The following is a 25365-nucleotide window of genomic DNA, read 5'->3' as shown; positions in this document are numbered from 1 at the left end:
GAAACCGACTGACCGCTATTCCTACCTAAATGCCTCCAGCTTTCATCCAGACCACACCACACAATCCATTGTCTACAGCCAAGCTCTACAATACAATCGCATTTGCTCAAACCCCTCAGACAAACACCTACAAGATCTCTATCAAGCATTCTTACAACTACAATACCCACCTGCTGAAGTGAAGAAACAGATTGACAGAGCCAGAAGAGTTCCCAGAAGTCACCTACTACAGGACAGGCCCAACAAAGAAAATAACAGAACGCCACTAGCCATCACCTTCTAACCAACTAAAACCTCTCCAACGCATCATCAAGGATCTACAACCTATCCTGAAGGACGACCCGTCACTCTCACAGATCTTGGGAGACAGGCCAGTCCTTGCTTACAGACAGCCCCCAAACCTGAAGCAAATACTCACCAGCAACCACACACCACAGAACAAAACCACTAACCCAGGAACCTGTCCTTGCAACAAAGCCCGTTGCCAACTGTGTCCACATATCTAATCAGGGGACACCATTGTAGGGCCTAATCACATCAGCCACACTATCAGAGGCTCGTTCACCTGCACATCTACCAATGTGACATATGCCATCATGTGCCAGCAATGCCCCTCTGCCATGTACATTAGTCAAACTGGACAGTCTCTACGTAAAAGAATAAATGGACACATATCAGATGTCAAGAATTATAACATTCAAAAACCAGTCGGAGAACACTTCAATCTCTTTGATCACTCGATTACAGACCTAACAGTTGCAATTCTTCAACAAAAAAACTTCAAAAACAGACTCCAACTAGAGACTGCTGAATTGGAATTAATTTGCAAACTGGATACAATTAACTTAGGCTTGAATAGAGGCTGGGAGTGGATGGGTCATTACACAAAGTAAAACTATTTCCCCATGTTTATTCCCTCTCCCCCCTCACAGTTCCTCAGACGTTCTTGTCAACTACTGGAAATGGCCCACCTTGATTATCACTACAAAAGTGTGTTCCCTCCCCCCCCCCCCCCCCCCCCCCCCCGCTCTCCTGCTGGTAATAGCTCACCTTAAGTGATCACTCTCGTTACAGTGTGTATGGTAACACCCATTGTTTCATGCTCTCTATGTATATAAATCTCCCCACTGTATTTGTCACTGAATGCATCAGATGAAGTGAGCTGTAGCTCATGAAAGCTTATGCTCAAATAAATTTGTTAGTCTCTAAGGTGCCACAAGTCCTCCTTTTCTTTTTGCGGATACAGACTAACACGGCTGTTACTCTGAAACCTAAAATTTATGAGGTGCTTTGATATCCACACAATACTATGTGGCACCTTTTATCCAATGATTACAAAGGTGAGAAAGTTTTAACACACTCCATTTCACATGTGGGGAAACTGAGGCATGGAGCGGTGAAATAATTTGACATCTTTCACACAGCGTGCCAGCCACAGAGCCAGAAATAGAACTCAGGGGTCCTGATGGCAAATCTCAGGCTCTAACCATGAGAAAAATGCTCCTTTTGAAAGGCAAATAAATACTAAGAGTTATTAGTACAATGTCGCTGAAGATGGACATTCAGAAATTAAAGAGAGACACGGTAGGTGAGGTAATGTCTTTTATTGGACCAGCTTCTGTAGGCAGAAGGGACAAGCTTTCTAGCTTCACAGAGCTCTTCTCATTTAGAAATTAGGTTGCTGGTGTTTTCTTTAAACCTACTTCAACAGCAGTTTTACTTTTAAACCTGCAATATAATCTGAAATACAAGGGAGTGCGGTTGCTTTGTTTGCAGGAGGAGTGGGGAGAATCCAGATTAACAGACCAAGATGAAAGAGTTTTGGGGAAAAGATCAAAGGTGCAGAGAAGGGTCAGTTGAGGATTTCAGAGGGATTAGACTCTGGCCTTCATCCAAATGAGCATTAACTAATCAAAGGCAGGTGCCTCAACTCATTACAGCAAATCTTAGGGAAGACATGAGCAGAGGTAACCACCACCTAAGGATCAGACCCCAACAGAAATCCAGGCTAAGTACTTGCCTATGCACTCAGTAGTTAATTGGATACCCAGGGCCAGATGGTGCTGATTTGCACCACTGTAAATCCAGAATAATTAACACCAGTGTAACAGGACATAGCTCTGCCCATGTGACCAACCAACAGTGAGAGGGGCAGCCTCTGAGAAACACAGTCCCAGCGGATTTGTACATTTGAAGTCAAGCCCTATGTTACATGCAAAGAAAGAAAAACAGGTACATGTTAAGAGATTCAGAGCCTGATCCAAAAAGCCCATTAGAATCCCCCGTTGCCCACACTCATGAGTTTAATCACAAGCCATGTGATAGAATTAATCTTTCTTCTTAAAGTCCCAGCTGCTGGAGTCATGTGATTCTATGAGAATCTCAACTCTGATTTAAAAAAAAATAGTAAGTTTCTAGTCCTCACGGCTTCTTGGGGAAAAGACAAAAGAAACTCCCCCACATCTTAAGCCAGAAGACAAATGAAAAGAATGTGGAATCGCCCGTCTTCGTACCACTGTCTCTGCTCCCCCTCTTCCATCTCACCTAGCGCCAGCTTCTTTTCCAGCCCCCTTCCCAAAACCAGGCCACCGGTGGCGCGAGCACCTTATCCTCTGCAGCTCCAAGCATTCAAGCAGTCCCAGCAACTTGGCGCACATGCTTGTTTCACAGGATTGGGGCCATGAATTGCAGCTTGCTTCATAGGTCTAAAGGCCAGAAGGGATCAGCTAGTCGGAGATCCTGCAGGAATTGCCGGGCAAATCTCTGGGGCATGGGCTATGCGGAAGGTGAGAGACAGGGTGATCACAATGGTCCCTTCTGACTTTAAAAAAAATTTAAAAAATCTAACACCGGCCAGCAGATTTCACTCAGCCCCATGAGTTCAGCAGGCAGAGAATAGAAGCCAGGTCTCCTGAATCCCAGGGCAGCATCAGATCCACTAAAACCAACCCCCACTCCCCAATGCTAACACGCAGTAACTCCTGCTCTAACAAGTGACATTCATCGCCTGCAGTCAGCATCAAGAAAAACCGTGGCTTGCCTCTAAATCTACAAAATTGAATTTTGCATGGGAGCTTTTTCTTTCTCCCCGCTACCCAATAAAGCAATCACCATGCATGTGGAAGCGGGGGAGAGATCGGGGCAGAGAAATTGAACAGGTTAGACCGTAAGCCAATAAAGTGCTTTTAAAATACAATTTAAAAAAGGCACGGTAACATTCAACACTACCCAGTGTCTAAGAGTGAACCCAAGGCAAGGCCATGTGCGCATAAAGGGAAAAGCCAGCAGTACACAGCTTAATGAGTAACTGCTAAAACATCCCACCACTGATAAAGATGCTCTGTACCAAGCCAGGAACTATATAGTGCTTCTGAGTGGAGTGTATATACAGATAAAGCCCCCTAGGGCAGGACTCTTTATACAAACAAAACTCCAACACAAAATAAATTCATTCTGTCCCACAAGACAGGCTGGAAAATGCAACGGGCTGGACGCAGAAGAAAAACATTAGTGTTTAGACAAGAGCAGCAATGTTCTCACTCAGGCCTCTGTTCAGAACGGGGGGCGGGATGCTGACGACTTTCCCAGCAAGAGAGCTAATAAAAGATTTACCTTCCCCTCCGCCCCGCCCCGGTGAGGCCACGCAAATAGGAGTTTCCCCTAGCGAGTTAACAGAGAAGGATTATTTCCCAAAGCACACAGGAGCAGCTGGAGTAAAGCCTGAAGTTTAAAGGGGCTGCATGGCCCAGTGGGAGACCCCGGCTCCCATTCCTGGCCGTCTCACCTTGGACAAGTCCCTCTCAAGGTCTACTTCCCCTCCCACCCTGGCGCAGTGGGGAGAACACTGGGCTGGCACCTAGGAAAGCTGGATTCTATTTCTGGATCTGCCACTGACTGTGTGAGAGACCTTGGGCAAGTCATGGCCCCACTCTGTGCCTCAGTTTCTACATCTATAAAACAGGGAATTAATAAAGACTCCTTTTTCCTACCCTTTGTCTTGTCCCTATGCAGGGTGGAAACTCTTGGGGAAGGATCTGTCTCTCTACTCATGTCTGGGCAGCACCCAACTTAATGGTGACCTGGTCTCGGAGGAACTCTAGCTGCTACAGTAATTCAGACAGATAATACCTCCCCAGCCATAGATCTCCAATAGGTTTACAGAGGAAGGCAGTATCATTAGGCCCACTTTACAGATGGAGAAACTGAGGTGACATTACTTGCCGAAGGTCACCCAGCAGGCCAGTGGCAGAGCTAGGAATAGGACCCAGGTGTTCTTAGTCCCAGCCTGTGCACTATCCACTACACCACGCTGGCCTATTAAGAAAGAAAGGGATTCGGAAGGAAACTTTTAAAAGCAAAAGGGCAGTAGGACAGATTTACTCTCCCCTATTGATTTAAGGGAACAGCAAGACCCCACCGTAAGGTGTGACACACACACTCACAAACATATTTTTCTTTCCTCGCTTTGCTTCCACCCACCCAGCCCGTTCACAGTGAGCCCCACCCTACCCTCCCTTGCCAGAGCGTAGTCAACCCAGCTTCTGGGGCTGTGCAAGGTGGTCCAGTGAAAGCACTAGCCTGTGTAATTTAACAGGCGTCAGCATAGCCTAGTGGTTAGAGCAGAGGACTAGGAATCAGAGTTTACTGCTGACTTTGGCCAACTGAATTCCCCTCTCTCCAGCTGCTCCTTCTTTGGGCTGGGCTTCCCCCATCTCTTCTATAACCAAGTCACTAGACATGCAGCATGTCAAGTAGTTAGATTAGGAGGAGAGAGGCTGGGACTCAGGACTCCTGGGTCCCACTCCCAGCTCAGTCACCCCCTCACTCTGGGATCTTAGGTGTGCCACCACACCTCTCCCTGCCTCAGTTTGCCTTGCTCTGGAATGGGGATAAGATACTTCACCGCAAACAATACTTGGGGGACCTTGGGGTAAAGGAGCAGAGGTCTGAAATACAAGCTGCTGGAGTTGGGCACCCATGGAGACCTGGGAAGGAATAACTGGGTTTGAATGAGACATTCAGTCACCGTCACCAGAAACAGCATCTTCCAGCTCAGAACCTGCTGAACCAGAAAAGCAGCCCCAGAGGAACAAGGACACCTGCACGCTAGGCGCCCTGCATCCAAGCCAACAGGACTCAGGAGATCGAGTTTCCTCTTCTTTTCACCATGGGAACCACCGCTGCTCCCCACTCCTCCGCCCCCATCCATCCCAGTGGCTGACGCCATTGCTTAATGAGATCCCAGCAACAGAATGTCCGTTCCCTGTACGCTGAGATTTAATACAGGCTGGTACCGCCCAGAAATGGAAAGAGTCCAGTCCTTCCTTTAGACAGTGTTTGGGTCACCCAGCCGGCTGAGTTAGACCCCGATCCTGCAGACACATGAATAACTTCCCACAGGATAGTGGGTCCCATTAAATTATCGACACACAAATACCTGCAAGATCAGAACCCTTAGACCGTGGCTATATGCCACAGTTGCATTGTCTTAGCTAAACTGATTTAAACAGGTGCAAATCCCCTTAGGTGGACACTTAAATCTGATTGCATTTGGCTTAATTTGGTGTATCTTGGTTCACTAAATTAAGATACCTCAATTTAAATCCCAGTTACATAGTGCTAACTAAGAAGAATATTTAAATATTAAGATATAATTTAAAAATTGAGATGAACTGTGCATAGATGTGGCCTATGTCCTTTTTGTGGCCTCGTATATTTCTAAAAAAACAAACAAACAATACATCAGTAGATATCAAAGTGCTTTACATCAGAGGTCAGTATCATTATCCCCATTTTACAGATAGGGAAACTGAGGCAAAGCAAGTGAGCTGTCCAAGGTCACCAAGCAGGCCGATCGCACAGCCAGCAATACAACCCAGTCTCCTGACTGCTGGGAAAGAAATAAGAGGTGGAAAGGGCTCCAGAGGAGAAGGCTCTTGCACTGACCTGAAGGAGATTACGTGTGGGAGCAGAGAGAGATGAGGCAAATAGAAAGGAACAAGGCCCATGGAGAGGTGTGTAAAGAAAGGGCTCTAAAATAAGCTACTTATTAAAGCATATGAAAGAAATAAGCAAGCAGCACCTTAGCTTTACCTGGGATGAGAGCATCCTGAATCTTTACCAGGTACCCACACAGAGAGTACATCTCTAAGGCCAAGCCCCAAGTGTTCATGGGGCTGGGAGCTACCATCTCTCTCAATTAATTAACCACTTCATCTTTAGACAGCCCACTGCTTTGTTAGCAGCAGCTGCCACCGAATGAGCCCTTTGGGGGGTGGCGAGGGAGTGCTGGCTCGCTGCCAAGGGCATTTTAATGATATCCACTAGCCAAGAAACAAAGCCAACCCCTCTCTCGCACCGGGATTGCGACACGCAGCTGGTGTGCCAAGCGTGAGCACTCTACCATCGGAGCTGAAACGGGAAAACACCATCCCTGCCAGGAACGCCGTGACCTGCTTTGCAGCCAGCTGTAGGGCAGAGGATCATCCCACCTTTACACCTTCCTCTGGAGTAGATGGTGTCAAGATACTGGGTTAGACCCACTTTGCTGCAAAGTGCAAGAATTTGGGCAACCGCTCTAGAAAATCTAGTATCCTCTATGAATGTGTCTCCGCTGCAGAGTTAGCTCAGCTGTTGGCCCTAATCCCTCTCCAGCCAAACCCTCTGACCTGAGTTTAGCACTGCGTCCAATCCTGGGCTAGGTGGGGCGGGGGTTTGAGACTTTCGCTCTGTAATGTGGACCCAGGCTAAACCCCACGGGTGCCGCTACTCCTCCAATGCCTTCCCACAGCTTCCCTCTGCACCCATGACAGGTGAGTCCTCCCCCATTTCCCAGGGAACGGCTCACACAGCAGCTCCGCTCACTGCAGCCCAAAGAACCAGGGGATGGGCCCCCAGAAGTCCCAGCGACACACAGCAGCGGTGAGGACGCAGGGACTCGGACAGGGCTCTGCAGCGTGGCTGCTCACACCCAGGCGAACTCCGTAGTGAAGACGCTCCCGAGCTGCAATGAGCCTTGGGGGTTTCAATCCCACCTCCCACTCTCACCAGCCCACTTTGCGCTAATGAGCCAAGAACTGCCCCCGGACCAGGGAGGCGGAACTGCTGCTGTTCCTTGCAGGAGTGTGTGTAGGACAGAGATTTGCTCTGTGGGATCTGTATTCCCTTTTCCCCGGGCGATGCCTTTGCTCCTGAGCCAGCGCACAGGGGAGACAAGAGGGTTAAACCAAACCTTGGGCTTTCTAAAAACAATCCCTCCTTATGTTTACCAAGCAGCCTCTCAGGACTCCACCTTGCCTGGCTGCCTTTCATAAGGGGAGAACCCTGAGATGGAAAAAGACCCATTTAGCCTTCTCTGCGGCGTGGGTAATTGCTACCTCTTGGTTCTGAGCCTTTCAATATTGAAGGCTGTCTCTGCAGGGCCGGCGGCTGCATCGGTAGGCAGCCTGTTAGGGAGTTGCACACGCTGTGCTCTCAATCAGAGGGACTTGACATTCGTTCTTTCTTGCTTGAGTCGTTCCCTAACCTCGATTAAGCCATTCAAACTGAAAGGACTACAGCATTCTCATGATTATTATTAGGTGTCATGTGCTCACAAGTAGGAGCCCATGTCATGGCCCAGGCCCCCTGGACAAACACAGAACAAAAAGACTGTCCCTGCCTCACAAAGAGATTACAATTAATTTCCATAATTAAAAGCATATTTCCTAGTCCAATTGCCATGGCATGGCTGGGAAGTTAGATGTGGTCATTGCCACATCTGAAGGTAGCCCCAGCTGGCTCAGCTAATGAGGGAAGGCAGTGTGGGCTAGTGGTCAGAGCACCAAACTTTGACGCAGGAGACAGCAGGTCTGGTCCTGGTTTTGCCACTGCCCTTGAGCAAGCTGCTGTCCCTCTATGCCTCAGTTTCCCCTCGCACTCCATCTAGTCTATTTAAATTCTTTGGAACAGGATCTCTCGCTATGTGTACGTCCAGCGCCGAGCACGATGGGGCCATGATCTCGGGCGGGACCTCCAGGTGCTGCTGTCATATCTCTAATAATAGTTCAAGGGAGAATCAGCAGCAGCAAAGCGGCACCCGCACCGTGCAGAGAAAACCCCGGTGCGTCAGACTAACACATGGATGGGCGGCTTGTTGTTCCAGAGGCCCTGGATGAGACCGGTGTCTGGTAAGATCTGCTGTCAGTGGAAAGCCCCTGCAGCAGAGCTGATGGGAGGTCACATGCCAGGAAGTGGCCCCTTATGGGGAGAAAGGGAAGTGGCTGTGGGGGGTCCGTCTAGGTTAGTTTCCTTTTCAGAGGCTAGAGCCCTGGCGGAGAGGGTTATGAACAGCAGCTCCCTGGGGAAGAGAGGGGAAGACCAGGCTTAAATGGCAGAGTCCAGGCCCCAAGCCAGCAGAGCCAAGGGCTCGTCCTCGTGGCTGGCACCCCCGAGCCCCCCTCCGCGGCACAGACGAGAGCCCGTTGGCATTGCTTGGGACCAATACCCTGCCGCATCCTAGCTCTCCCTCATAAAAAGAATTGGCTCCGGGTGTAAGATGTTGAGGGGCTGGGATTTGATTAGATCCTGGGGGGCAGGGAGGTGTCTGTTGAGCACCAGCAACAACCCCCAAGGCCTGAGGAAGCTAGGAACCCCTCCACCCCAATAGATCGTTAATGCTTTGGCTCCCCAGGGGGTGATGGTACCAGAACTCCCAAGCTAAGCAGCCTCCAGTCCGGCTGCTGCTTGGAGGGGAAGCTGCCATGGCGGTGAAAGGAAGGGGTGACGGCTGAGAAAGGGGGTGCTCTTTCCTCGAGTCAGGACCAGCTTCCCCTCTACGGGAGGGTAGCTCAGCTGCTGACGCATGGCGAGAGAGGCTCACTCCAGGCCCAGCGGGGCATGTTCCGTAAGTGCTCCACCGCTGTCTATTCTCGGCCCCTGGGCCCCCAAAGTAACGCACAGGGGGCTGTTTCACAGCAGGAACGGGTGGATGCAGCTGCCAAGGTCTCCATGTTCCCAACCTGCTCTGTCCCTCCCCCTTTTCATTTAGCTCATCCCTGCCTAATACAACCTATCTCCCCCACACCCCGAAAGTCATGACACTGACATGACATTGATCACTCTCCTCCTGTGTCCTGTCCCCAGCCTGGGTCTGTCTTGTCTGTCACACCGTGCGCTCTCCAGGGCAGGAGCCATCTCCTACCCTGTATTTGTACCACACCTAGCCCAATGGGGCTCTGCTCTTGGCTGGTCCCTCGGCTGCTCCCCATGCCCGTGTTTGCTGCTCTCACCCCAGGGAGCCGGCCCTCGGCCATGCGGCGAGCTGCCAGCTCACTAGGAAATCCATCCTCGGCCTCTCTTTTTAGCTGGATTCAAACCCAGCGAGGGGCTGCTGGGCCCACATGAGACTTTCCACTGACTCACCCACCTCCTCTGAGGATGGCCATACATGGGCCTCTAGATCAGGCACCTTCATTCCTCTGAGCCATGCAGCAGTACTGGGCGGCCGGTGTTCTTCTTATTAGTCCTTTTTTGAATAGCTCATAGAATTGTGGGACAGGAAGGGACCTTGAGAGGTCATCTAGTCCAGTCCCCTGCCCTCATGGCAGGGCTAAGTATTATCTAGACCATCCCAGACACGGGTTTGTCTGACCTGCTCTTAAAAATCTCCAACGATGGAGATTCCACAACCTCCCTAGGTGATTTATTCCAGTGCTTCACCACCCTGACAGTTAGGACATTTTTCCTAATGTCCAACTTAAACATCCCTTGCTGCAATTTAAGCCCATTGCTTCTTGTCCTATCCCCCGAGGTTAAGAAGAACAATTTTTCTGCCTCCTTCTTGTACCAGCCTTTCATCCCCAAGGGCTACGAAAGGCCAGGCTCTCTCAAGAGCGAGCCCACCGCTGGTGAATGGGTTGCAGTGGTTTGTTTATCCACCGAATGGGCACTGAGTAAGAGAGCAGCGAGAGAGACCCCAACCTAGCTGCAGGCCCCATTGTGCTAGGAGCTGTACAGTCAGTGAGGGACTCTCTGGCCCCGACAGCTTCCAGTCTAACCAAACTCAGCCCCCCCAAGTCATTTAAGCACTTTGGGAAAGGTCACCCTCTGCGACTTGCCCAAGATAAGGGCCACGTTGGAGCTGGGAATTGCATCCAGGTCCCGCATGTCACACACGGTCGATGTAACCACTGACCCATCCTTCCTCTCCAGCACAAAGCATCCAACTGGTGGATGAGCTGTTTTATTCCAGCCTCTTCCATTTGCCTAGCTGTAGCCTCCCTTCTTCAGCTCCATTCTCTGCTTGCGTGTCCACTGCTCATGCTCCCTCTCTAAAAATACTTCAGAAAACCTCAGGTTAAAGAAAACCCCCACCAGGCCTACCGACGGGGGGGCGGGGCACAAAGGAGGCAATTGTCCAGGGGGCCCCCAGCCACCCGTGGCAGTGCAGTGGGGCTAAGGCAGGCTTCCTGCCCGCCCTCACTCCGCACCGCTCCCAGAGGTGGCCGGCATGCCCCTGTGGCCCCTGGGGAGGAAGTCTCCACACGCTGCCCCTACGCCAACTCCGCAGCTCCCATTGGCCAGGAACTGCGGCCAATGGGAGCTGCAGGGGCGGTACCTGTGGGAAGCGGTGTGCAGCGACCCCCTGGACCCCCTGCCTAGGAGCTGCTGCCAGAGGGGTGTGCCGGTCGCTTTCGGGAGCCACCCGAGGTAAGTGCCGACCCTCTGACCTCCGCCTGCACCCCAACCCCCTGCCCCAGCCTAGAGCCCGCACCCAAACTCCCTCCCAGAACCTATACCCCGCACCCCCTCCTGCACCCCAACCCCCTGCCCCAGCCTAGAGCCCGCACCCAAACTCCCTCCCAGAACCTATACCCCGCACCCCCTCCTGCACCCCAACCCCCTGCCCCAGCCTAGAGCCCGCACCCAAACTCCCTCCCAGAACCTATACCCCGCACCCCCTCCTGCACCCCAACCCCCTGCCCCAGCCTGATGAAAGTGAGTGAGGGTGGGGGAGAGCAAGCAACGGAGGGAGGGGGGATGGAGTGAACAGGGGGCGAGGCCTCAGAGAAGGGGCAAGGCCTCAGAGAAGGGGCGAGGCAGTAGGCAGGGCAAGGATCTTTGGGTTTGCGCACTTAGACAGTTGGCAACACTACCAGGCGGGCATGTGGAAGCGCGGCCAGCAGCACAGCCGGCAGCTCACTGGGCACCAGCCAGCCCAGGCTCGGCACCGCCCAAACATCAGGCGGGCCGCGTGCCTGGGGGCCCGTTCACTCTTGTGCCCTGTTCTGGGGCCCGGAATTGCTGTCAGGGGGCCTGACCCCAACAACTGTAACCCAGATACAGCATAAAAAGTCACAGGCCGATTCTCTGCCCAGTGCCACCGTCGTGGGCGCAGAGGGAATATAATACCAGGAGCCGGGGAGGGAGGGGTAAAGCAGGTGATGCGTGGAATTCAGGAGCTGTTTCTGCCAGAATTTGTGGGGGCTGGTGTGTGGGGGTGTTGGGCTCGTGTTGGGTTTCAACAAAAGGTGCAACGTAGGGAACGTTACCAACCTGGTTCCCGTAGCAACTGAGGGGATTGTTTAAATACTAGGAATTGTCCATGAGGCAGTGCGGGTGAGTGGTTAGCCCCAAGGAACAGGGCACGTTCCGGCCACAAAGTTGCAACAGTTTAACACCAACGCTAGTGCACGGCCGCGGAACGTGAGCGCTGAGGGAGGATGGAGAGCAGCGGATTGAGGTGTGCGATTCTCCAGGCCAAAAATCAGCCAGGAGGATATTCAAAGGCAAACCCCCTAATGGCCACCCTCAGCCCTGGTTTGGTTTCAGCAGCTCTCTCAGCACGGGCGTATGATTAGGAGAAGACCAACAAATTCTGAAGCGCTTTTACCAAGGAAGGCTGCTAGCTGGCTGGCACGTGGGTACCAAAAGCTTCAGAGTGTCCCAATAAGATTGCCAATGACAACATCAGCCGCATAGCCAGCCAGCCCACCTAGAGGACTAGCCAGAGACCGATCCAGGCGGCGCTTGCTCTGCAAGGAGGCCCATGTTCCTGTGGGATTTGCCCTGGTGATGAACTAAAGCTGTGATTCCAATTCAGTTTTGTACCTGGTGTGTAATCAAGCCCTGGCAAGCAAGAGCCACAGGTTCGATTCCTAGCTCTGCTAGTGGCTCACTGCGGGACCTTCTGTGAGTCCCTTCACCTTTCTGTCCCTCCGTTTCCTCATCCATCACCCCAGGTGCGTTGAGCAGGTCAAGCTCTGGACCAGGGACTCTCAATCTATTTCTCGGTAGTGGCTCACATCTTGTCTCATGGGCATTCCCCACCCGTCAGCCCAATGTCTCTCCCACTTATGCTACACCACTGGGATTGCTACAGTCATTGCTTAGATTCAGTTCAAGGGCAGCGAGGTTTTGTCCTTTTCAGTTTAGTCACCCTGCTTCCTTTGTTCTCCACTTCATCTCCCCGCTCCCCTCTGCTCCGCTCCTCTGAACAAGGAGCGGAAACCAGCAGCTGTATGTGATCAGCCAAGTCCCCTGCAGCGTGGGAACATTTCACACAGGAAGAGATCAATCATTACTCCCCTGTTACAGTGAGGAAAGCTGGGGTGATGTTTGCTCACCTATCCAAGCACAGCACCTAAGCAATCACCCCAACCAGCCCAGCTCTTATGGCTTCTATATGCAAACAGAAAAACTATACTTACAGTTTGAACGGTTTGTTTCAGAGTATGGAAAATCGGAACAATAAAGAACCAAAGTCAAGTCTCCCCGGGGAAGACCACAGTGTGTATAGCTCCTCTGTAACATGCTACACAACTCTGCCTGTCACAACAGGAGCTGCACCTTCAGACACCTAATACATGACAGACAGCAGCTCTCTAGACATTTGGAAGGTGCAATACAGAGAAAACAACATCTTAAGAATTAAAGTTTCAGCCATCACCATGGCTTGCTCCCCCATTCCCTACGGCTTCAATATGCCCATTATATAGATGGGGAAGCCAAGGCACAGAAAGAAGTGAAGTGACATGCTTAAGGTTGCACAGTAAGTTAGTGGCAGAGCCAGGAACAGAATCTGGGAGTCCAGTGGTTACAGCAGGAAGCTGGGCATCAGGACTCTGCAGTTCTATCCCCAGCTCTATGGAGGGAGCATGGTCTAGTGGTTAATGCAGATGCTGGGGAGCCAGGACTGCTGTGTTTTATCCCCAGCTCTGACTTCATCAATCTTTGAGGAGTCTCTTCCCCACAAGCTGCCTCCTGGGAGGACTCAAATTCCCATTGAAGCCAGTGATCAGCATCTTGCCAGATCATGCCTTAAAACAGGGCCAAATGCAGATTCCCTGCAGCCCTCCTGTGGGCAGGGGAGTACTGTCTAGAGGTTAGAGCTGCGGGAGGGGCCTGGAAATCTGGACTCCTGGCTCTGATACTAACTCCCTGTTCATTCTATGTATTTCACTGGCACCTTTCACCATGCGACGTTGTGTCTGAGAGGTGTCCACCCACTGTGCCTAAGTTTTTCCATCTATATAATGAGGACAACAACAACACCTCCTGCCCCCGGGGTGGTGCGTGGCTGCATTTGTGTTTGCTTGGAGATCCTGCTAGAGGAAGGCAAGGTATTATTATAGTGCTTCCTTGCCAGACCTCCCCCAGAAACACCCCCTCTCTTTCAGATCCTCCTCCATGTCTCCGCTCGATAGTTGAAATTATGCAGATTTTCCCCCACAATGGAGATTTGCTACATACTTTCCAACAATAGATACCACATAACCAGGGGTGCTGGAACAATTTTTATAGTGGGGGTGCTGAGAGCCATCGAACCAAACTGTGAACCCTGTATATGAAGGAAACCACTTCAAGCCAGGGAGTGCGGCAGTCCCCCTAGTTCTGGCACCTATGCAAATAACCCGGACCCTGTAACACCACCCCTGTCTGCATAAACTAACCCAACCTGTGTCTGATGCTTCCTCCTTCCAACCATGACACAGCCTGACTGGCAGCTTAATGAGCTTCCTTCAGTCTGCTGGAACGTCTCAATCACTAAGAATTTCTGTGTACAGGTGGGGATCCCACTCAGCTGTTCAAAACATTCCACTCCCATTATATCACTGCAGTCGCTCTTCAGCGGGGACTTTCCTACCCTATCACCTCTCATTACAGACCTACGTTTGCTCTCAGCTACACCCCCACCTGATGATGTTATCATGCTCAGTGTTTTACATTACAGAGGTGGGGCTGAACTCAAAATGTTCCATCACACACACACACACACACACACACACACCCGATGTACCTTCCAGACCCTGGGGAAGTTTCAACCCCATCGTTGGGTTCCATCCCTCGTAAGTTACCCACGTCAGAAATGCTGAGCAGTGTTCATTGTTGTTGACAAAAATCCTATCAAGTCCCATGTCCATCACCCTGGTATCTGAGCCCATTCCAGTGGTGCATTAAGGAGCACAATTAGCATCTGTTGCATACAGTTCTTGCTTTCAACCTTCTGCCCATCAAGTAAAAATGGGTTAGAAAATATATACATACATACACACTCTCTATAATCACACGCACACTATACATGTGTATAGGTAGATATAAAAATCACACAATTTACATATACAAATTCCACAGTGGTCACAGCGTTTGGTCCTATTGATTTCATTTTACTCTTGCTATGGATCCCAGCCACAAAGTTTGGACCCACTTTCGCTCTGTTCCGATCCAGGGACTTGGTTTGGCCCATTAGCGGGACAGGTGGTCAGTTAAGAAATTCTGATCTGGATCCAAGCTGGGATTCGCTCCTGCCTCCAGTACGTGGAGGCGGCTGGATCTGGGATTCAACCCCTGTCCCTGCCCCCTCCTGGTCAGTCTTTGTCCCGTGCCGGCTTACCCTATTTAGATTGTGACGGCTTAATGTTTGGGGTTGCCAACCCTCCAGGATTGGCATGGAGTCTCCAGGAATTAAAGATGACAATGTAATTAAAGAGGTCATGTGATGAAACCTCCAGGAATGTGTCCAACCAAAACTGGCAACCCTCTCCCTCTGCATCACAGAGCAGTGCCTGTAAAATTAACTTACACAGCTGAACCAGCCTTTGAGGAGACCCCTTCCCACAGCCTCCCATCCAAGCCAGGCATCAGCACCTTACAGGATCAGGCCCTATAACAAGCTGACCTGCAGATTCCCTGCATCCCTCAGGGCTGGGATCTTGTCTCTTTAAATAAATGAGAGGGCAGGTTTCACCTGCTTCTTAACAGCTGGGTCTAAAGGGCCCTACTGTCAATGGAAGCACTCAGTGGGCATCAGATCGGGTCCTAAAAGAGAATCTTTGAACTGCTGTGGGAGTGGCCATAGCATGTGATAAATCACTTCCCAGGAAGTTCTGCCTAGGCCCGGCCCCAGCCGTTAAAACAGTATCCTAACCGCTGGGATGGAGTGTTTCTCTTTGTTTTCATTAGCCAGTGAAATATTCAAACCAGTCCAGCACTGAATTCTATGTAATGCTCATGAGCAGCTCAGTGGGTTTATTTTTAAAACACACAAAGTATTCTGATTTTAGAACATGAGTCACGTCTAAAAATAGCGGAGGTTGAAGAAAAGGGGACACTGGAGCAGTGTCTGGGCGGAGGAGCGCTTCCAAACCTTTTGCAGACTGACACACAAACTGCCTGCTGCATTTGCTTAGCCCACCGCTAGAGAGCAGCTGCCTCTGGGGTGGAACACGACGACTGTTTAGGAGCTCACAGCCACAGTGAGCAGGGATCACTCAGCTAGCATGCAAATGCGGCCGCCTCTAGGGTGGAACAATGTAGCTCTTTAGTAGCTCACAGCAACTCACCCACCCAGCATGGAAGTGCAGCCACCCATGGGCTGGAACACATCAGCTGTATCGTAGCTCACAGCACGGCTGCCCAGGGATTGTTCACTCATCACAGAAATGCAACCACCTCTGTGGCGGAACGCAGCAGCTGTTTAGTCGCTCACAGCAGTGCTGCACCCGGCTCGCTAACTCAGCATGGAAAGGCAGCCCTTTCTAGCGCGGAGCACGGCTGCTGCTCAACAACCGCACGGCAACTCGGCAGAACCATTTTGGGCAGGAGGTAAAGAAGAGTCTCATGCTCAACTGAAACTGCCTGAGGAATTGAAGGAAGCGAAATGTGAGTGCCCACAAGCGGCCAGGACTTCAGGGTTAACACTCGTGCAAAAAAGTGCCAAAGGACTGTGAAGAACCAGATATAGGTTCTGTTCCACCTCTCCTCCACACAACACTGGCTGTAACAGCAAATCACACACACACACACCCCTCAGCAGCACACTCTTGGGTCAGTTCATGGAGAGAGCCCCTCCTAGAGAATCACCTCCTCCTTCTCCCCCGCCCCCCCCGCCCGCAAGAACTCAGAGCCTATTGCACCGGCTGCCTGCTGGAGGAAGACTTGGGGAAATCCATGCAGTGTAGCATGGTAGAAACGGCTCTTTTTGGCGCTTATCGGGGAAGCTAGCTCCCGGCGATTAACCTGGGCAGCTAAGAAATGAGAAAGCCAGGTGACACACAGCTATAGCAAAATCCCTTGTTCTAGAATGGCCGACTGCATTACAACACGTGTCCTGCCGCGCCAGGGGCAGACCGGGAGAGGCCCAACCTGATGGCTCAGACAGGGCCCTTCTCCCGTCCCAGAAACACCAAGCAGCTGGGCTCAATTAGCGGCTGAGTCAGGGAGCGGAGAGACGTCCGCTCCGTGCCACTTTGAAGGCGATTCAAACCCGCAGGCGGGCGGGTGGGCGGCCCCGTCGAAACTTATTGTTGGAGAGACAAAAATACCCCACAGGATCGGCAATCTGGGCATGTAACAGCTGGGCCACATTTATTCACCACTTGGGAAGTTGGCAGCACCCTAGAGCCCAGGAGGTAACGTGAAGGTGGGACCCCGGAGGCGACAGGGTGGGAACGCGATTGCTAGACACAGCGAGGGCAAGAAGGCTTCCAGCACCCCTCTGCCCACCTTCCACTTTGGCCTCGCAACAGCTGAGAGCTCCCCATATACCAGGCAATCTCCTCCACGACTTGGCACCTTCTCAGGAGCGTGTCCGGAGCGTTATTAGACGGCAACTGCAAGGATGGGGGCACGAGGATCAGATCCTGAGCAAGTGAAAAGAGGCTGCCAACAGGCCAGTAGGGCTGCGTCGATTTCACTCTGGCCCCTAGTCTCTTTCCATGTTGCATAGTAGGGTACTGGGCAGTTGTATGGGGCTTTGCAATCCGACTGCCGCTTGGGAGCGGGGCAGTTTGGTCACCCCGCTTTCCCATTTTACAGATGGGAAAGCTCAGGCTTGGAGATCAAATGACATGAGGGAATCAGTGTCAAAGCCAGGATCTGACCTCAGGAGTTCTTGGGCCCCAGTCCTGTGCTCAGGCCATTAGGGTAAATTACTCTGCACATTTGTGTGTCACTTGCAAACAATCCCACTTGCTGCACAACTAGGAACCTAGCAGCATCTCCCCACTGTGCTGCAATTCATGGCCAGGGATTTAATTCCTGCTGGGAAGTTTGAGGATATTCCCAGCTTTTCCCAGCCACCTGAGAGCAGCTATTATTGTCACGTCCTCTTTAGCTATTGCATGGGGTCAGGCTTTCCTGGAACACAGATCACAGGCAGGGGATCAAGCAAAGGGAGCTAATGTCAGAAATGGAGACACCAGATGCCGATACGGGTTCAGGTCCAAATTCACAGCTCGAATCTTTCTTTAGGGTGAGTCAGAGTCGAATTCTCCAGACATCAGCCAGTTTGGACTGGGATTTCCATATCTCCCCAACATCAGGATCTAGGTTGAGGTTCAGCCCCTAAGAGAGGCACAAAGTTACAGGCCGTAAAATTACCCAGTCCCTTTTAAAACACGAGGCTGCATAGTCTAGTGCTGGAACACTGGGCCAGCAATTAGGAGAGCCAGGTTTTAGTCCAGGCTCTGACCCTGGCCTGCTGGGTAACCTCGGGCAACTCACTTACCCTCCCTGTGCCTTGGTTTCCCCATCTCTAGAGCAGGGATTCGCTCTATCTTGCTTTGGAAAGTGCTTTGAGATCCCTGGATGAAAGCCTCCAAGTACGAAGCATTATTGAGCTTTCTCATGAAGATCCCTGTGTTGATGAGGTAGGTTCTAAAGGCCGGTGGTTTAGTATTTGGAGGTGAAGAGCTAGTGGGGAAGGGAAGAGTTCGGGCTCCCAGTTTAAGCACATCCCTGTTTTGCTAGGCAGACAGAACGCCTGATGCAATTGTTACATGAAGCCCTGTGTGTCCGGCTGGTTTGGCAAAGAACGTCTAAACAGATTATTTTTCCCCGTCCGGCTGGAGATCGCTTTAAAGTCAGACAGAAACAACTGGTTCCTGACTACAGCCCTGCAACCACAATCCTAGACTTCCTGAAAGCAACCCTGCTCAGTGGAGAGAGAAGGGGGAGAGGCTAAGGAATGAACACCTTCTCCTTCCCTGAAATGAGAGACTCAGTCGGGTAACTTACTCAAAAGGAAATTTACGAAAGCAACTTTCCGGGGGCCCCTGACCCATGTCCCGAGTCTGATCCCTTCTAAGCAAAACAAACTAGCAACCGCAGGGCAGTTCAAACCTTGTTCTCTAGCTGCTTCTTGGGCTCCAGGAAGCACTTTGGATCCAAACCAGCTGACATCAGCTTCCCTGGGGTTTTCTAACCAGCCTCAAATCTCGGTCTTGATCATCTCTAATGCTTCCTCTGCACCCTCCGACCTCCAGCTAACTGCACACACAAGGAAAAGCTAGGCAGGAGGTATTATCCAATGGTTAGCACAGGTGCGGATGCCAGAACTCCTGGGTTCTCCAGGCAGTCTCTGCCACCAGCTTGCGGAGTGACCTCAAGCAAATCCCCTCCGGCCCACAGCTCGGTCTCTGGAAAGCAGGCATGCAGTGCTGCGAGGCTGAGCTCAATCGTGTCTATAAGACACTTTGAGATCCTCCAATCAAAGATACTCCCAGTGGCCTGCTGGGTAACCTCTGGCATCTCCCTTTCCCCTCTCACCCTTTTTCTGGGGCAGGAACTTTCTCTCCTCGTGTGTCCGTAAGCACAAGGGGGCCCCACTCTCAGACAGGGCTCCCGGGGCACAGAGAGGTTTTCATTCCATTTCCCACCTTCCTCCCTCCCTCCCATGATTAATAAGCAACGGTGAAATGCACAGGAGAGGGTTTAAATTACTACAACCTCCTGGCGCCCCATGACTCAAGCATCAAGCGATGGCCTGGATCATCTCAGGCCAAGGGCAGGCCAGTGGGGAAACAGACTTGGAAACAGCTGTTGAATGGAGCAAAAAACAAGACCAAGCCAGCCTCTGAAGGAGAGCGGAGGCATTCCCTCTCCCTCCTCCACACCTGGGGGCCAAGCGCTGAAAGTTGCCAGCGGTTTCTTAACCGTGCAAAAGGGGGGGATGAGCAAGTCTGTACTCCTGGGCCGGCTGGTAACGCTGTGAACAGCTGGCTGCTAATCCGCCTCGCCCCTGAACGGAGAGGAAGGAGGAAGGATTACATTGGGGAGACTGGTCGGGATTAATGGTTTCTGCTGCGCCTGGAGCGGAGGGTCCACAGCCCTGCTTCCCCTCGGCATCTGGGGGTGGGATTTAATCCTCCGGGCCCCCAGCCAGCAGCAGGGATGGAGTCCGTGTGCTGGGTGCGGCAGCCCAGGGTACGACAGAACCAGCCGCTCCAGCGCTGCGCACCCCTCACTGAAGGTAGCCTGGGGGCAGGACTGAGGTGCCCCAGGGACCCCGAGAGCAGTAAGAGCTGGGGCAGGATCCAACCAGCCCCAGGACTGTGGGAGTTGCGAGCCCCTTCTACTGGGCTCTGCACTGGTGAATTCAGCCCCATATCTGTGCTACACATGGGATCAGGACAGAGAGGTCCCCACCCCACCCCACCCCCTAATCTCTAGAGGGATGCTTTGGAGGAAACTGGGGGGAAACCCATAATGCACCCAGGCAAGCGTGCACAGCTGCACCTGTTCTGCACCCATGGCAGCCTGTTGTGCAAGGGCTGGGCCTGAGGGCTACAGAGCCAGAGCTCTGCAAAAGAGCCTCAGAGGGGTTTAACCCAGCTGCCTAATCCATGCTCATCAGGAGGAGCGAGGCTGCACCCTGCAGATGCTATCGAGAGAAAAGCAACATTTCCTGTTGTTTGCCCGGCCCTGGAGAGGAAGGGCGAGACAAGCCAGCATGGGCGAACGTCCATGTGGCACCATTGCCCTCCAGTGGAGGGAATCGGCACTGCCCAGCTATGTGTCATGAGCCCTGTATTGGTGATTCCCCATTAGCTCAAGTCAGAAGGGGCCAACTAGCTGTTTCCTGGGGGCTGCCAGGCAATCCTAAATAATGGCTCTGAGCACTCACATAGGGCTAGTCACATGTGGCTCTCAAAAGCATTTTTACAAAGGTGGGTAAATAACATTATCCCCCTGGAACAGGACACTGAGGCATGACAGAGCAGGACCATCACTAGGCCAAGGAGTCTGGGATAGAACCCAAGAGTCCTGAGCTCAGCGTACCCACTAATGGCTGCTGGTGCTCAGCGCTCCTGGGAGAATCTGTTGCCTGGGCCCATCTACTGGAAAGCAGTGGCAGGAAACTCTCTGAAACACATGCTCCAGGACCTGGACCTGACTAAAGGAAGCCGTGGTGGGCAAGGCAGAACACTGCATGTTCTCGCTAGAGAAACCAACTCTTCCTGCTGCACCGCCTACCCGTTCCTTCATGAGGCAGGAAAAGGTTTTCACTTCCTCGACCACGAGGCAGCTGCTTTGCAGATACACCCGGTTTTGAGGAACCAAGAGGCGGAGCAGATGACCCAATGAAGGGGAATTCCAGGGTACGGCAGGGGGGGTTACATCCCAATGGAGCTGCCTGCCAGGGCAGTGGATGAATCGCAGGGAATCCGTCACCGTGAGGTTACTGATTCTGATCCAGTCTGGATCAAAAGCACCGGGGTAATGAGCCAACATCTCACAGAGAATGCCACTTACCTGAGCTGCCAGGCACCCTGGGAGGGGAGGTCTCCCACAAGTCCCACCATTTTCCTTAGCTGATGGGGTCGCAGCACCAGCAGACGTGGGCATTCCCCACCCCGCTCTAACCCTTAGACAACACTTCCTTCCCCCAGCTGGGAAGAGAACCCAGGAGTCCTGTCACTCTCTCACATGCTCTAACCAGCAGACTCCAATCCCCATCCAAAGCTGGGAAGAGAACCCAGGAGTTCCTCATCACAAGCTCCAACCAGGAGGCCCGGGGTTCCCCCCTAACAGCCAGTCCCCGGCCAGGTCACAAACCCAATGGTCCCTCCTACCTTCGACTTGCCCGTCATCTTCATGAAGAAGCTCAGGGTTCGTCCTAGAGGGCTCCCTTCCTGGCGCTGGCTCTCCTGGTCTCTGGCCTCCCCGGCAGCGTCCAGCTGTCCGCAGCTCCCAGCATTAAAGCTGCAGGGGAAGGAGGATAAAAACAAAAAACAAAAAAACCCACAGGCGCTAAAGACAAACAATCCCCCTGTTTTCTTGTTGTTGTTAAAAGGGCAGGAAATAGGGAGGGGCCAGCGCCCCCAGCCGGGGGAAGCGCACACAGAGCCCTCTGTTTGCTTAGGCAGCCTTAGATGTTGGGCTGGGCCACTGGGTTTGTAGCCTCAACCCCTTTGCACAGGAAGGAAAGGGGGGGCGGGATTTCACACACCCCTGAGCTCAGGCGCTCAGAAGCCACGGTGATGGGCAGCAGCTTATAACCCTGTTGATCCAGAGAGATGGGACACGAACAAGTCCGCACCAATCAACGAGAAGGGGGTGGTTGGGGGGAGCACCACAGGTAAATTCCTCCCATCCTCCCATCTCCAGCCGATCCCACTGTCCTGACATCAAGATTGGGCGCCCTTCGAAGAGACCTGCCACAAGTCACTGGGCCCCAGGCAGGAATTAGGGTGGGAATCTGCCGGCTGTACCCCGAGAGGAAGGATGGACTTGTGGTTAAGGGACTACCCAGGCTACGTGGGTTCTAATCCCAGCCCTGCCACTAGCCTCCTGGGTGGCCTTGGGCAAGTCGCTTGCCTGTCTCCGCACAGAAATGTCAGTCCCAAGGCTCGGTCAAAAGCCAGCGTTCCCCTTGCTGTCACCGCCATCAGGAATGCAGACCCTTAGCACCAGGGTCACAGAAAGAGCCATCCATGGTAAAGGAATAGACGCCTTTCCAGCAGGGTAAGTTTCCTACATTAGCATTACGGGGGTCCCTCATTCTGGGTCTTTCGCTACCCGTGCCTTGCCAGGGTGAGATGTGCTCCAGAAGTCACCCCTGCAGAGACTACAAGTATGTTACACACACACACAGAGCGAGGACAGGGGTAGGTCCAAGGCAGAGACCTGATTCCAAAGCCAAGAGATGCAGAGCGATAAGAAAGCCCCCTTTCCCCCATCCCCCGAAACAGGCTCTTGTTTGGGCTGACCAAGGGGAAGGGAAGGCAGAGAGAAAAGGGTCCCATCCACGGTGTGAAACAGACGCAGATCTAGGCCAGGTTAGCACTGACGGCTCAGTGCCCGGAACATAGTCCAGCCCATGCAGCTTCCAGTTACCCTCTGTATACCCGGCGCCCTGCAGGCAGCCAGCGAGAGATCGGCCTTTATCAAAGCCAGGGGAGAGGCACCGCTCAATAATCCCAACCCTGAAATAACAAAGTCCCCAGCTGGCCGGTTCCCCCTAATGAAGATGGGAATGGGCTGTGACAGGGGATGGATGGATTGAGATCATGGTAATCCTCTCGGCAGGGCGGGGCTGGGGGCGAGGACTTGGACATCTGCAGCCTGGCATGGTGGGGAGGTGCCAGGCAGAGGATCACAGTCAAAGCCAGCCCAAGGGCCTAGGAGGTGAGATGGGAGTGTGAGATTCCAGCTGCCTCGCACCTACAGCTGCTTTACGCCATGCTGGCAGCCACCTGGGGACAGACGTGAAATGAGCAGGAAGGTCTCAGCCTAGCCCCTAGCAGGACAGGCCACAGGGAGCCATCTCCCCTTGGCCCTAGAGGACACGGGCTCAGGACAGGCAGCATCTCCAGGTGTGGCCAGCACCAGGCACAACAGGGCCCTGCTCGTGCTGGGGTCTTGTGCTTTCCCCAGGGTTAAAGAAGATTGCAACACAGGAGTTCTTATTGCACCACCCAAGGAGACAGGGTGTTCGGGGGGTGGGGGGCAGAGCTGTGGGGTGAGGCTGGAGGTGCTGCTTATGGGATGGGGAGCTGCTTACCCCAAGCCTGGGGCGAGAGGGAGCCCCCCCGTGCTCTTAGCAGGGGGAGCTGCATTCCTGCTCTGGGCATCACTGTCTTACAGATACTAGGGGACAGCACGATTGGCAGGGGTGGGGCTTGCCCTGCCACTGCCCCAATCCAGGGCCATGATCTGGCACCTCTCACATCGCCCACTGAGAACAACGGTGCCAGGGCCCTGAGCAAACATGGGCCAGGCTCCCAGGGGGCCGGCGGCACGCACAAGGGCACCTCTGTCTGCGAAGCAGGGTGGGGAATGAGCCTTTGCGCTAATTAACGGTGGGGAATTCTGAGGACGGCAGACCCATTAAGGAGAGGTCAGTTAACATGTCTGCGTGGCCGCAAAGAGCTTTTGTCCCACACGGCTCGGAGGCATGCAGTGCGCCCGCTGGCTGGAAAGGGGGCCACGTTCTCATTTCAACCGCAGGGATAAACGGCAGCTGAAAGCTGGTTGGACGGGGTGAGCTGGTCACCCCCACCCCTGCCTGCAATCAACAGGGAGGGAAGGGAATACAATGAGGCCAGTGCATGCAGCATGGGCTTGGCTGTCAAGGACAATTCAGCGTTGCCAACTCTGGCAGTATCGTGTGGGGTTTTTCTTAAAGTCCCCAGCTCCAGGAGTCAGGGGATTAAGGAGGCGGAATTTCATTCCCACATGGTCCACAGACCCCAATTCAAGGTTTTTCCCTGACCCTTTCCTGGGCAGGGAGCCAGCACTCTTGGAAGGAGTAAAGATTTCCAGGGTGCCTTCCCAGGGTACCACCCAGCTCCCACCCAGCATGGCCCCACTAATTTTGGCCTTGTCTGCATTGAAAAGCTTTGCCAGCATAGCCACTCTAGCAAAACCCTCCTGGCCTGGATGCATTTATATCAGCAAAAGAGCTCATTGCCGGTATCGCGGGTCCTGATTTGGGGAGTGAAAAATCGACAACGGTGGCAAAAGCACTTTTCCACACTAGGGCTTTTGCGGCACGGTTGTGTCATTAAACAATCACACCCCTCACTGCTAGGCTGGCATAGATCTGGCTGTAGAGGGACTTTCCCAACAGGAGGAGGAAGTTTCCAGCTAAATCAGACTCAACACATGAAAAGAGTCACCTTTCACTTGTCCCCACCCACCTCACCAGTTTGCAACTATCTAAAGTCTTTCTGTTCCCTTCCCAGCCCCGGCACCTGTATCCCACCCTGCACTGAAGTCATATGAACCCCAGCACTCGTTTCCGGGGCGATGCGCTGATGGCAGAATGATCTCAAATGGTGAATGGGGACAAAGTCAGCATTAGGTTGGGTTGTAAAAAGTTTTTAAAACCTAGTTTTTTAAAACCTAATGAGCGATCCCATTAAAAACAACCCATCGTTGATGTCTCAAGATCATCCTTCGCCAAGCTTATTATTAACTGTTTGTATTACAGTAGCATCTAATATTTGTATCGTGAGCACCTAGAAGTCCCAGTCATGGACCAGGGCCCCACAGTGCTAGGCGCTGTACAGACACAGAACAGAAAGACAGTCTCTGCCTCAAAGAGATTACAGTCACCTCAAGATCGCAACCAAGAGCGGGGGCCTATTGTGCTAGGAGCCCTACAAAGAATTACAGCACTGCAGGGCTGGAAGGGACATCAAGAGGTTATCAAGTCCAGCTGGGCAGGACCAAGTAAACCCAGACCATCTCTGACATCCCTGTCCTTAAAACCTCCAATAACGGGGATTCCACAACCTCCCTTGCAAGCCTGTTCCAGAGCCTAACTCCCCCGAGAGTTAGAAAGATTTTCCTAATATCTAACCTCAATCTCCCTTGCTGCAGATTAAGCCCATAACTTCTTGTCCTGCCTTCCATGGACACAGAGAATGATTGATCACTGTCCTCTTTGTAACACCCCCTAACATATTTGAAGACAGTTTTCAGCTCCCCTCCTCTCCCCGCCTGTCTTCTCTTCTCAAGACTCAACATGTCCCTACACACTAAAGGGATTGCATGGCTTGAACCATACTGGTGTGGGTGAAGTGGCACAAGATTGTGTGCGTAGAAAAGGTCCAAGAGAGCACACAAGTTTTCACACTAACTCAGCAAGAGAAGAATTAT

The 25365-nt window shown here is 52.5% G+C and overlaps 1 protein-coding gene across 3 annotated transcripts in view; it reads right to left on the bottom strand.

Moving 5' to 3' along the window:
- ARHGEF2 (Rho/Rac guanine nucleotide exchange factor 2) overlaps positions 1–25365 on the bottom strand; it is a 129210-nt gene that overhangs the window by 67867 nt on the left and 35978 nt on the right. For all 3 annotated transcript variants that reach the window (XM_075123085.1, XM_075123083.1, XM_075123084.1), the window contains exon 6: positions 21333–21462. In XM_075123085.1, the coding sequence (XP_074979186.1) occupies positions 21333–21462 (130 nt within the window). The remainder of the gene's footprint in view (positions 1–21332; positions 21463–25365) is intronic.

The sequence above is a fragment of the Caretta caretta genome, chromosome 24 (genome assembly GCF_965140235.1).
Source record: "Caretta caretta isolate rCarCar2 chromosome 24, rCarCar1.hap1, whole genome shotgun sequence".
Taxonomy (NCBI): domain Eukaryota; kingdom Metazoa; phylum Chordata; order Testudines; family Cheloniidae; genus Caretta; species Caretta caretta.
The sequence above is the reverse complement of the archived record's forward strand: the minus strand, read 5'-3'. Positions and strand labels throughout refer to the sequence as shown.